This window comes from Sciurus vulgaris, assembly GCF_902686455.1.
Source record: "Sciurus vulgaris genome assembly, chromosome: 7".
Classification (NCBI taxonomy): domain Eukaryota; kingdom Metazoa; phylum Chordata; class Mammalia; order Rodentia; family Sciuridae; genus Sciurus; species Sciurus vulgaris.
The window spans coordinates 70,772,060-70,784,936 of record NC_136467.1 but is presented as its reverse complement, the minus strand read 5'-3'; the positions used below and the strand labels follow the sequence as shown (position 1 = coordinate 70,784,936).

At 32.3% G+C, this 12,877-nt stretch overlaps 1 protein-coding gene across 4 annotated transcripts in view; it reads right to left on the bottom strand.

Moving 5' to 3' along the window:
- Nucleotides 1-883: 883 nt before the first annotated feature.
- Nucleotides 884-12,877, bottom strand: part of EPHA7 (EPH receptor A7) — a 165,759-nt gene continuing 153,765 nt past the window's right edge. For all 4 annotated transcript variants that reach the window (XM_079148377.1, XM_079148379.1, XM_079148376.1 and 1 more), the window contains exons 15-17: nucleotides 7,384-7,577; nucleotides 6,134-6,289; nucleotides 884-4,441 (exon numbers count right to left, since the gene is read on the bottom strand). In XM_079148377.1, the coding sequence (XP_079004503.1) occupies nucleotides 4,327-4,441; nucleotides 6,134-6,289; nucleotides 7,384-7,577 (465 nt within the window). In that variant the 3' untranslated portion in view covers nucleotides 884-4,326. The remainder of the gene's footprint in view (nucleotides 4,442-6,133; nucleotides 6,290-7,383; nucleotides 7,578-12,877) is intronic.

Genomic DNA, 12,877 nt, shown 5'->3' with positions numbered 1-12,877 from the left:
CTCACTGTTCTAAATGATAAAATTATCACCATGTGAAATAAAAAAAAAGGGTTATTACATGTTGCGTATTTTCTCTTCTTCATCCGTGCCTTGCATTTTTGACCTCCAAGAAATTCATTACCATTTATATCATGGATAAGCAGGAGTAGGCCTTGATTCCAAATGCTCCAGGATTGGGAATGTAGCTCTGTGGTAGAGTGTATTTCTACTTTGATCTCCAACATAGGGGATTCAGGGAGAGATAATGTGACTTGTTCATTCTAACCTGAATATTAGCATCACAAATGTCATAGCACCACATCTGACTTTTGACTACCATTACCATTTTTGAAACATGTTTGATATGGGTTAAGAATTTGTAGGGTTTTGATGGAGATACTCTAGAGAGTGCTTAGTTTTCTTCAAGTGCAAGTTGAAATGATAGCTCAGCATCAGTGTTAAGCTCTTGAGTCATACAATCAGATTTATCACTTTTTCCACGCTTGCATCATCAAATGTCCTTAGTGCAAAAACTCTCCAGGTTGCTCTATTACATCAAATGTTTGAAACAGTACTCAGGGTCCAGAGATAAAATACTTCCTTTCTCATGAAAATATTCTTGATAGTAGTAGTTTCAGGAATAAATAAAAAAAGGTTTTAGCTAAAAATGTTCAATAGTATGACTCTTTAAGACATGATCTTGCTATTCTGTAATAATTAACTGTAATCAAGTCATTGTACAAGGGAATGAGAGGAAGCAAGGGACTAATTTTTATTCATATTATGAATGGGAAACTGCAGATATTTCTACAAAACTCTTCTCATGATATTGTGTAAGGTAATAAAGAATGTATAAGGGACATAAAGAAATCCACCAATGATTGGAGACAGGATTTTCTTTACATTGTCTAATAGACTCGTTTATTATTTTAAGCTGGTAAAAAGAGACTTATGATTCGTGTTGAAGAAAGAGTTATTTGTGCTTGATACATTGAAGACACTGTTCAAAAGCAGTTTGTCCTTATAAAAGGATGACCCCTGTAGTAATTCTTAGGCAAGGAGGGACAAATTCAACCAACAAAAAGCACATCTCGCCCCGAGTTCCCCATGATTTCTCCACATATAGCAAAAAAATACACATTAGTAATTTATTTGAACATGCACATCAGTGAGTAGCACAGTTCTAGGCTACTCAGGAAACAAAAGGGAGAATATCAGCATTACCTAAATAAAAAAGAGAGGTGAATTACACCATTTTAATTGTCTTAAAAACACGGATAAGAGGAGCAATTAAAATATAGTCCTAAATAGTACTAGCTAATGTAGATTACATAAGTATACAATATGATTCAACTAATAGTGCTCTGACAAGCATAAACCACCAGTTTTAGTAAACAAGGCCCAGATCAATTGCTGAGAAAACCTTAGATTCAGATGTAATAAAAGTTACTTTTATTTCAGTACTGAATGCAAAACACAGACCAAGTGTGAAAACAGTGTTCTATAAAAGGTGGCTCTATTAAAGCAAGGAGGCCATTTCCTTTTGCATTTTTATAATTTTGGAATTCTATTTTTGACGTTTGCTTTCTTTACTTTTCCTCCCCTGAGCACTAATTTATCAAAAAAGACTTCAAGGTGCAAGTTGTACATTCTTATCATTATACCATTTCGTCTCTTTCTGGAAGAGAGTATTACAATCAGCATTACAATGTTAATTCTTTTTCTCCTAATATTTGTTTCACATACATGTACTTCAAAATCATAATGTCAACTGGGAAAAGAAACCTACAAACGAGAGAGAGTGATGTAATCATACACTTCCTATTGTGCTGTGTGTCTTTCCCATCCCTTCTCCCCTTTCCCTGTAAAGAGCTGTAAAAAATTTAAGGCAGATGAGGTATATTGCTGAAGAAAAAAGTTATTTTTGAAAAAAAACTCAAAAAAACTTTTATTCTGCCCTTCTACTCAAGAAAGACTACTCAACTATAAATCTAGTGCTAGAAAAAAGCAGGAAAGACACCATTTGCGTGTACCATACTATGTCTTCTATTTCTAGAATGGCTTTTTGTTAATTTAATTTTAATAGAAAAAATAAGCACCTTAAGCTATGAACAAGAAAAGAACTTCATTATTAGTGAGTCTAGAATCCAAACGGAATTAAGAACACTCACTCAAACTCTCACTCATTCTCACAAAGGCCAATGCTACTGATTAGAATTGTAAAGTGCTGTACTTAGTATAAACACTTGTATACACTGCAGACACTGAAAAATAACCCTCAAGCACATTGTGTTATAGTTCCAAAAATATATTTACAGTCTATTACAAAGATTACAAATGGAAGTATCTAGGTGACTGTATTATGCTAATTAAAATTATTTTTACAGATTACTTTTCCTTAGGGACAAAAAACATTTTAGTGAAATTAAAATGATTTTTCTAGTCAATTAAAAAATAAATTAAAATATCAAATAACACTGTACAGTGACCTAAAAGAAAAAAAAAAAAAAAAGGGTGGGGAGGGGTTTGGGAAGCAATCCATTTGAGTTTTTCTATAGCCATCTTTGGTCCTAAATGTGGGAAAACACATTATGTAGCACTGAAAATACCTGTTCTTTTGTGATGCTCTGCAAGTAAAATAGAAAAATATAGTGCATTTTCAATGTATTCAGAGCCCACTACAGAGAAATGTGTGTACAAAACAAGACAGTATAAATAAAATTTACAAGTTTTACAAAGGAACATTTACAGATTTTGTTTCTGTTATTTGTTTGTTTGTGGAGGTCCACATTATCAAACAAGACCAATCATGACCGATCCCTGGGATCTTTCTCTATTAAAATCATTATAAACAGCCCAATTTTCTTTGGAAGTACAACAGTTCAATTCTGGGGTAGTTCATGATTTTCATAACTTTTGAAAGCATTACTCACATTACTCACAATATGTATACATTCCTGAAATATCTATAAAGACACATTTAATTATTGCTTATGAAATTCTAACACAGTAATCAAATAATATGGTTTAATAAATAAAGTTTTTTTTTGTTTTTTTTTTTTTTTCTTTTAAGCCAGATCCTTCACCTCTTCCTTCTTGGGTAAAAAGAGTTCTTTCATTTAACACATTTCTTGCATCAGTGTTCACAAATAAAATACTTTTTGTTTTGTTTTTTTACTTGCAGTGGTGATATTCTATGCAGCAAATTTATTTTTAACAGTGAAAATTGTGAACTGCCCCCTTTATCATGCTTCAGAGTTCTAATATAAAACTTAATTCTTTCCTTTCATGTTTGGACTGCATTCAACAGAAAAGAATATAAAATAGACGTCGACTACTTCTCCTAAATTTCCTAATGTCACAAGATTGAAAAAATCTTGATGTGCTCAGATTAAATTTTAGATAACACTGGATAGTTCTTGCTTTCAGAGACTTGGCTTCACCAACCTTCTTTAGATGAAGTGCCTCATCTTTTGTTTTATATAGACATAAACCTAAAATTTGAGTTATTTTTATTAAATTCTGTCTAGTAAAATCACTCTATAAACAATCTGTTAAAAGTGCCTTATAGTACTTATGGATCATTATTGCTTTTTTTCATTGAAAAGTTAGTGTGTTGTCTGATTTTTACAAAAAAACTTCTTTTAAAAAATATCAGAGCTCTTGGCAACTTGCATTTTTCTGGACTACCTGCCAATCAGCAAATAATATCAAAACAGTACTGATTAAACATAATAAAATGGCACATAAAGGATACCAATGTTGTGACAAAGATATAACTTCAATCATGCTATGTTTTTTCTTTTTAATTTGAGATTCTTTCAAAGGTACCCAGTGTAGTAATGTGTCATAGATTTCACACTAAAAAGATCCAGAGCTATAAACAACTTTCTAAAACAAAGTCCTTGTGAAGAATAAACACAAATGATTTTAAAAAGGAATAAGTCTGAAATCACATATTTAAGGAAAATATTTCGTTGATTTTAACAATAAGATCATGATTTTATTTGACAAATATATTCTTTCTTAAATTCTTTATGTACATTTTAAAAAGTCTATAAGATAAAAAGGAGGTTAGAGAGCTCAAGGTGTTTGGATGTTTTTCAGGTAGTACTTTGTTTATTGTCACTGCTGTTTTCCTGGCCACCAGTGGTGGATCCTAAATTCCCTTTTTATATATTCTGGTGGCACTTAGGAGTTCAAGTCTATAGGTGCTTCTTAAATCTTCTCTTCACTGTAGGAAGGACCCAGTCCATCAATTGTCTTCTAGCAGCATTCTATGCATATACTGAAGGCCAGTACTGTTCTCTTGCAGTCTGTAAACTCCCACATAGGGAGAACTACTTATCACACTTGAATGCCAGTTCCATGTAAATGTAGCATTTGTGCTCTCATAGTCTGAATGCTGCTCATGATTTTCTTTTGATGACCAACCAGTGTGATCCCTAAACTCATCACATCCCTGAAAGAGACAAATACATTTTTTATCATGTACCTTGCAAAGAGCTTATAAGGTTCTAAACTGTAATCAATTATTTAAATAATATAATTGTCTTAGGCTAACAGATCTTAACTTACTGCTGTGGGGTATTATGATCATATACCTGAAGTGGAGCACATTGGTAATCTGCATCAACATTCTCCTTAGTAAAAACCTAGCTAACTCAGGGTCTCAATTTGTCATGGGAGCTATTTTTGAACAGATGTGAAATTTTATATGAGAAATTATTAAAATTTTAAAAATTATTATTAATGTATACAGTTAGGAAATGTTATTTGAAATATTATACTTTCTAACATAATTGAGTTTGAAATTTTTAGTTGGAAAAAATAAGATGTAGTATAAATGGATACATTTCTGAGACCCAGTTTAAATATGAGGAAGCATCATTTGCCACACAATATTTTACAAGTAGGTGAATTATCCTGTGGTTAGTTCTGAGCATATTTATTGGCTGTATGTTTACTTCAGTTATTTGATTATATGTTAGAAAATATTTAAAAACATACTGCAATACTATCACTTAAATACTACCACTGTATAACACCTTAGATTTAAAATAAGTTAACTATTTATGTACTTTTGTCTTTCTCAATAGTCGGAAAGGTTAAGTTTAGGTATCTATGGACAGTTAAAATATTGCAATAGTATAATACTGAAGTATTCAAACCAGGGGCTTTGAATACTTAAGTATTCAAAGCAGGAACATAGTTTTTCAGAGACATTGATTACTTTATGGATGCAAAGGCGCATGTCAAGTCTAGCCATACGGTGGTTAGAAGAAAATGGAGCAAAATCATGTGCACATTCTTAAATTCATGTCCGTGCCATTTCCTGACATACATCAGAAAGAATATTTGATTGCTGGTCATTTTCTAATCTGAGAATCTGCAACCCTTCTCAAGGCAGTACTGAAACAGGATCTCATGAATAGAATTTTGATCATTGTTTCTCATTTTCAAACATATTGATAAAGAGCAACTGCATCACCTGTAAAACTTAGGGAAACCAAGATTCAGAAAGAGTAAATAGATTTTCTAAGATCATATAATGAAGTGAACACTTAGTTCTTTTAACTTCAAGTTCATAGCAAGTTTAAAAGCTGTTTTGTTAGGTCATTTTTTTAGTTGAAAAATAGTGAATCAATCTAACGTTTTAAAAAAAAGTTCAAAATCTCAAGGATAGTTAATTAGGCTTCCTTTGACCTTTTCAGTAAATAATCATCTTATACATTCTAATGTATTGGTATTGGGCATGAAATTTTGAATTTTTAAATGTCTGATACAAACATGATACAAGAAATCTAAATGGAAATCTAAATGATTAAGTGGTCAATGAAAAAGGAAGTCTCACTGGGTGGTGTATAAGAACACTGGGTATGGAGCCAAAATAGTTGTCATTTAAGTAAATATTTAAATCGTCTTAGTCGTACCTTCATCATTTGTAAAATGAATATGTAACTATCAACTTAATAAAATGGTTACAGCAAGGGTTAAAAAGATAAAGACCTATTTATATATTAAGTGTCTTTAATGAAGGTTTTTTTTCCCCCTTGATTTTGTGTTTCATATAAAGAAGGTAACCTAAAGTTGAAAGTGTGGTTTGTATCTAATCAATTCTTAAATACAGTTTTAAAAAGGATTTTGAACTTACTCAATAGTCATCCTGGCCACTGATTCAAGAGAGTTGTAACCAGCTGCTGTGAAGTTATCTTTGTATCTTTCCATCTTAATAGCTTGTAGCCATTCTCCAACTGAACAAAAGGTAGTGAAGTCAGGAGTGTTTTGATCCAGAAGAGGGCTTATTGGCCTTGATAAGAAAAAACAAAAACAAATATTCTCATGAACTACCAAAGAAAAGAATGACTTAACCTATACAAGAATAAGAGAAGAAGGAATAAAATTAGCATTTTAATTGATGTATATAATAATAACCAGATGTGATAATAAAAACCTAAAACATATAGGTTACCCAGTAAGTATAAATTCTTGAATTTAAATTTTACTGGATGATGTGTCTTTCCTATGTTCTTAAAAATACAGCTTATGGTGGGTGTGGCAGTACACACCTGTAATATCAGGAACTTGGGAAGATGAGGCAGAAGGATCACAAGTTTGAGGTCAGCATCAGCAACTTAGCGCGGCCCTAAACAACTCTGTGAGACCCAGTCTCAAAAGAAAAAATAAAAAGGGCTGGGGATATGGCTCAGTGATAAAACACCTCTGGGTTCCATCCTCAGTACCAAAAACACAAAAAACAAAAGTATAGCTTGCAGTATTTGGAATTAGTCAGTAAATGTTCATTTGCTTCTTCAAATGTAACCAGCAGTAAGGAAGCAAATTTGGTTGTTTAAACTTGCTCCAGCCACAAGGGTGCCATCAAAACTACGATGCATCTGCTGCACAGGTGCACCCTGTGACCACCTTGGGAGCTCCAGTGCCTCCCTCCACAGGTGCTCAGCTTCCTACAGTACAGACCAAAACATCAGGTTTACCTGGCAGCAGAAGCTGAGCAACTGCTAATAAGTGTCACAATGCAGCAAGCCAACCAAATGAATTGACTCTTTTTAATGGGAATACCTCTTAAATAATCTATCAAATTACTTTTATCAATTTTAACTTCACAGAACCATTTTATTAAATAACTGAAAGCAAGATAATAAAATAAGCAATATGCGTATAACTAAAAATTAGGCAAAAGAAATAAAGAAAGAAAATTATAATACTGGGCCTAAAAATATGAAATGCCATTTTTTCATAAAGATAGTTTTCTAAGAAAGACATTTAATATGTATTTACATGTCAATGGAAAAGTCAATCTGCTATTGGGGTAGGGCTGAGGAGAAAAATAGCTTATTTGAATATTTGAATTTCATACAGATTCATTTTCTTAGGTATTCTTACCTACTACAAGTTCCCAGTGGTGTTTTCAGACTATTTGGGTTTCGAATCATTTTGTCTAGAATTCCAACTATCTGCTCAAACTTTGGCCTTTCTGCACGCTCCTTCTGCCAACAATCCAGCATTAGCTGGTGAAGACCAGCTGGGCAGTCCATGGGTGCTGGTAGGCGATAACCTTCTTCTATTGCTTTTATAACCTAATAGTGAAAAGGACATTAAATATATTACTGACTGAGGTTCAATTATAATCAAACAAGTTGTTTGGTAGGCAAAATGATTTATCCCTAGAAGAGTGAGGCACATTGCTTTGAAAAAGACTGACTTCGTTTTTTCCAAAACATGCATGAACATTAAGCCTGTTATTAAGGAGTCTGTGAAGGGAAGGATATGATGACATTTCCTATTTAATTCGGCAATAGGGAGCAGCAATTAAGTTCACCCAGGGTGCAAGAGATGGAAATATTTTTAATGTCATCCCAGAGGTTTTCAAAAGGGAACATGTTATGGAACTATTTTACTTGTATAAAGTTGTGAATGTATGTATTTTCCTATAAATAAAAAGTTCTGCAAGCTGGAAAAGGAAATTCTGAGTTACCCAAATGTGAGCCCAAAAGATTCACTTTTTGATGAGTTCAAATACTTTTAAAAATAATATCAAAATATGTGAATTACTATGGCAGAAAATATTATCAAGCACCCTATTCTTTTTTAAAAATATGAAGCCTAGTGTCAGACAATGATGTGCTGGAGATAGTTTGCACTGGTTCATGAGAGGGGATGGCATCTCTTCCTAACTCCAAGGTCAGCAGCCTCACACCAACACATGGAAATCAGCACAGAGGAGGGTGCGTGGCTGGGGAAAGAGTTTAATGAAAACTGAGGAAAGAACACAATAAGAAGATAACACAAATAACAAGGGCTTATAAAAGAGTAAAATATTATTCTGGGGAAATAACTATTGATAATGATACAATAGCAATAGAAACGTAGGAAAAATTACCTTCTCAAAATAATATGTTGCTTTGAGTTTTTGAAGAAAATAAGGTCAAAAGTAGACAAAAATCTGGTTTTAAAAAATGTTAATGACATTAATATATTTAGGGAAACAGATCCATGAAATGTATGTTTACATTCAATAATAGCACATTAAAATGTAAAAAAAAAAAAAAAAAACTGTAGGATTTAATGAGTAATATAGCTGGTTTTAATCATTTCTGGAGAAAATCTTGTATATATGTGAAGAAAGGTAAATTTCTATTTGAATTTAAGAAATATCCCTGTGCAAATTGATAAAGTATAGAAGATAAGTAGATATACCTTTACAGATTGTAATCTTTAAAAAGTATTCTAGTTATAACATCTTAGCCCAAACTCTCTCCTGGTGACCAGGCTATATTTCCATTGATTTAAAAGACAAGTACATCTGGATTTTTCAAGGGTCTCTGTCACTCCAAATTTAAAATTGAATTTATCACCTTCTCTTCAATCTTTTCCTATTTCAATTATCAGTACTCCCAGTCACTCTAAAGAGCTGAGAACTTTCTTTCCCTTACATGCATAGCCAATTAGTTAACACTTTCTGATGTTTCTTACTTCCTAAATATAATATATGCTTAATATGAGGAAAATATTTTTCATTGCCTGAAGAGGGATGTAGTCAGTGTCCTATAGTTGTCTTCACAAAATCTAAAATTATAGGTGTAAGGAATTTTATTTAAACAATAATTATGGAGAATTTACCTTAACTTTAAGTGACCTGAACTAACTAGCCATGATACTGAGGGCTAATGAAGTTCATATGATAGAATTTTAAAAATTCCCATTTATGATCCCATAATTACAAATGTTGACTATCACTGTAAATATTCCTTTCAAATGCCCTGTATAAAACTATTTATTCCACAAGCAAATACACACAAATGATAACTCTGAAAAGATCACAAATATATAAGTATAGGAGGAACTATATTTTAAGAGTCTGCTCTACATGCAAAGGACTTCATATGGTTTTGTATAATATTCCTCTAACAATAGTGTACTTGGGTTCAAAACTGCTATATATCAAACAATTTAGATGAAAGTAAATATAATGTATGTTTAGAAAGCTGGGTTAAATGATTTAAATAGTGGTTCAAGTCATCAACAAATAAAATAATAACTTGTAAAATTTTATGTATTCAAAATGACCACATAACAAGCAATTGGGGAATTTTTTTTTTTCCATTAGAAAAAGACTGACTTTCTTTTTATTTGAGTTTGCTTGTATTTGAGCATACGTAGTATCTTTCTGATTTGCAGAACCTCATTTTAATGCTCATTATTTTCCACCACCTCCCAATCTTTTTCTCTGCTTATAGTTTCTTCAGGTGTCCTTAAAGAAATAATGCACATGGAATGATCTTTCCCTCCAAATAATCTTTCAAATGTAAAATGAAATATTTTTTCATGGTCCTACTAAAGACACTTCTACAGGGTTTCAAGCTTTTGTGATAACATTTAGAATTCTTGAGGGCTTTGCACACAGTTCATTCTTATTTTGGGGCCAATGAATGAAAAGTATAGTACTAGCAGATGACTCTTATAGGGATGAAAGATTTAATTAACCTCTAGAGGTGTACAATTTCTTTATAGAAATTTGAGACAGCTTATTGTTATAGTAGAGAAACAACAATGAACTTAGCACAAAACAATAGTTCTAGCTATGTTCAGTGACAGAGTGTGATACAAATTTTCAAAGGACAGTAGAAGAATATAAAACTGAAAGTGATATCCTGGAATTTGGGATCCTAAAGCTCCCATTGACGATCATGTCCCCAACCAGAAGAGCACTAAAGATTCTTGCTGGGACTCTCCACTGACTTTTAAAATAGTTTGGCATAATCCAAGGTGTACCCTTTGAGGACAAATTGGCCAACAGGGTCACAAACTGGACTTGGATGTCAGGCAGTTTTTATTTGGTTAGTCTACCAGAAGAACAACTGATCTGTTAAAGACACAACTAATAATCTGAATAAATATTTATGGAATACTTATTAGGTGCTTGGTATGGTTTTAAACTGGAATTATCTCATTTGATCTTTAAAAAAGCCTTGTTAGATAAGTGTGATTATTATAATGATTCTAGAAAGAATCTGTGGCACAAGGAAATAAAAGGGCCAATATCATATAGCTGCTAGTGAAGGAGACAGAATTTGATGTACACTGGTTGAATAGAGCCCATGTGGTTATGAACTGCTCTTTATTTCCAATTAGGAAAAGAAAACCTAACTTTCTACAATATTCTGGGAAACAAAGCATGCAGGTAAAATGGTAAAATCTCCACTTGAAGGATTATGTGATTATTCACTGAATTCATTTAAAACATCTTTTTGTGAAATTACCAGAAACCCCTTGGATATATCTTCAGATTTGCTTTTACTGTTCTAATAAAAGTGAAATAAAAATATTCATGAACAATTCTATATCTAGATAGTTCCCAGAGGAATGGGAAATGATAAGTACAAGTGGCATTTTCTAAAAAGACCTCTGGGACACAACAGGGCTCACTCCTTTGGCACATACTGTCAACAAATACTTAAAAATAAATCAAAAGTTACTTGCTGAGAAGTGTTTCCATATTATCACAGTATGACCCTTATAATTAAGACAAAAATAGAGGATGGAGAGACCCCATGACAATGGGCTTGTAATAACTCAAAATGGGATATTTTGTGATTGGCTTCTGTCCTCTGTTCAATGCTCATTTTCATTTCATTAACCTCACAATAATACACCACCCACATTTTCTTCAATTAAAATATGTTGGACTCCACTTATGGTGTTAGTCAGAGTTTTACCCAAAAATCACATTTTGTTTCCATTATAATATAGAAAATATAAAGTCATAAATCAATTATAATTGGTGTGTGTGTGTGTGTGTGTGTGTGTGTGTGTGTGTGTGTATGGTCCTGGGGATTAAACCCAGGGGCACGTTCTCACTGAGCTAAATCACCAGTACTTTTAATTTTTTATTTTTAGACAAGGCCCTATATTGCTTAGGGCCTTGCTAAGTTTCTGAGACTAGCCTGAAACTTCTGACCCTCCAACCTCGGACTCCCAAATTGCTGGGATTAAAGGTATGTACTATCACACCTGGCTCCATTAATTATTTTTAAAAGGAAAAATTCAGAGCTCACAGTTTAGCTAAGAATAAATTTAGTAACAAGTTCATTATATTTTCAAAGGTCTTAAGTGAATTTTAATGGATTTCTTCAAGTAATAATCTTTATGTTGCATATATTTATGGAAGCTTAAATTTTTGATCCTAATGACTACCTACCAATAAAATTAACAATTAATTATTTTATCTTTAAGAAAAATAAAACATTGTATACTGTAAACAAAAGAAAATCTATGTAATTTCAAAACTTCTAAAGATCAAAGTAAAAATGTTATTTGGACTAATCCACATTAATTCAATTAAAAGCTGCTATCATAGCCCAAGGAGTATTATCAATTTCCCAATATTTATTGTGTTTGAACATATTTACATACATAAAGCATTCTTTTTGAAAGGCATTAATGGAAAGAGCTAAACTATCTGCAGATTTTTCTAAAGGATAAAAGTTTGAAATTTATTTGGAAAGCTGAACTACTTAAATTTATTGGCAAATATCTAAATTCAACTCCTTCCATTGCAGTTAAAACTCAAGAAAGTTATAGGTATGTGGAAATAAAAATGAGGGCTCATTCAGGTGTTAATCAGGTGATAATCTGTTTGGATGTGGGTCTGGTCATGCATTCACTGGTCTGTCCTGGGTTGCCTATGATAACTCTCTGACTCACTTCTATACCACTCTTTTCCTATTTCTCCATTGTGATTACAGAAACCTCATTTTACTCAGTGTTCAGCCTGTGGACTTAGAAATATAACAATCAGTTTGTTTCTGGTTTTCACGGTGACTTATGAAAAATCTTTCAAAATGCAAAGCAAATTGGAGGGTTCTTTAGAATCCTTGACAAATACCTAGCTACTAAATTTTAACACTGCAAAGTAAATTTGTTCATTCAATAAATTCTTCTAGGCTGATGTATATGTATGTTTGTGTATATGTACATATATTAGGCTAATATGTATATATATATATATATATATATACACATACATTATATATATATATATCTCCCCCTCCTCCCAGAATATATCTGAAAATCTGACTCTGGCAAACTTTCCCTCCTCCCACCAAAGTACAGTATATTCACATAAGCAGGTTTTTCCAACACGTACCATGGAGTTCACAGATCTCTTCAGTCTCTCAATGAATTCTTACCAGAGACTCCAAGTAAAAAAAAACATTATCTAGAAAATTTTATCCCAGAAATTAATTTGAATTGTCCATTTTTTATCCATTTGTATATTGAAAATTAACATACATCTGTTCAAAAAGTACTTTAACAATGTAAATATGATGTAATGGATATTATTCAATAAGAAGAATATTAATATCAATTTCACTAT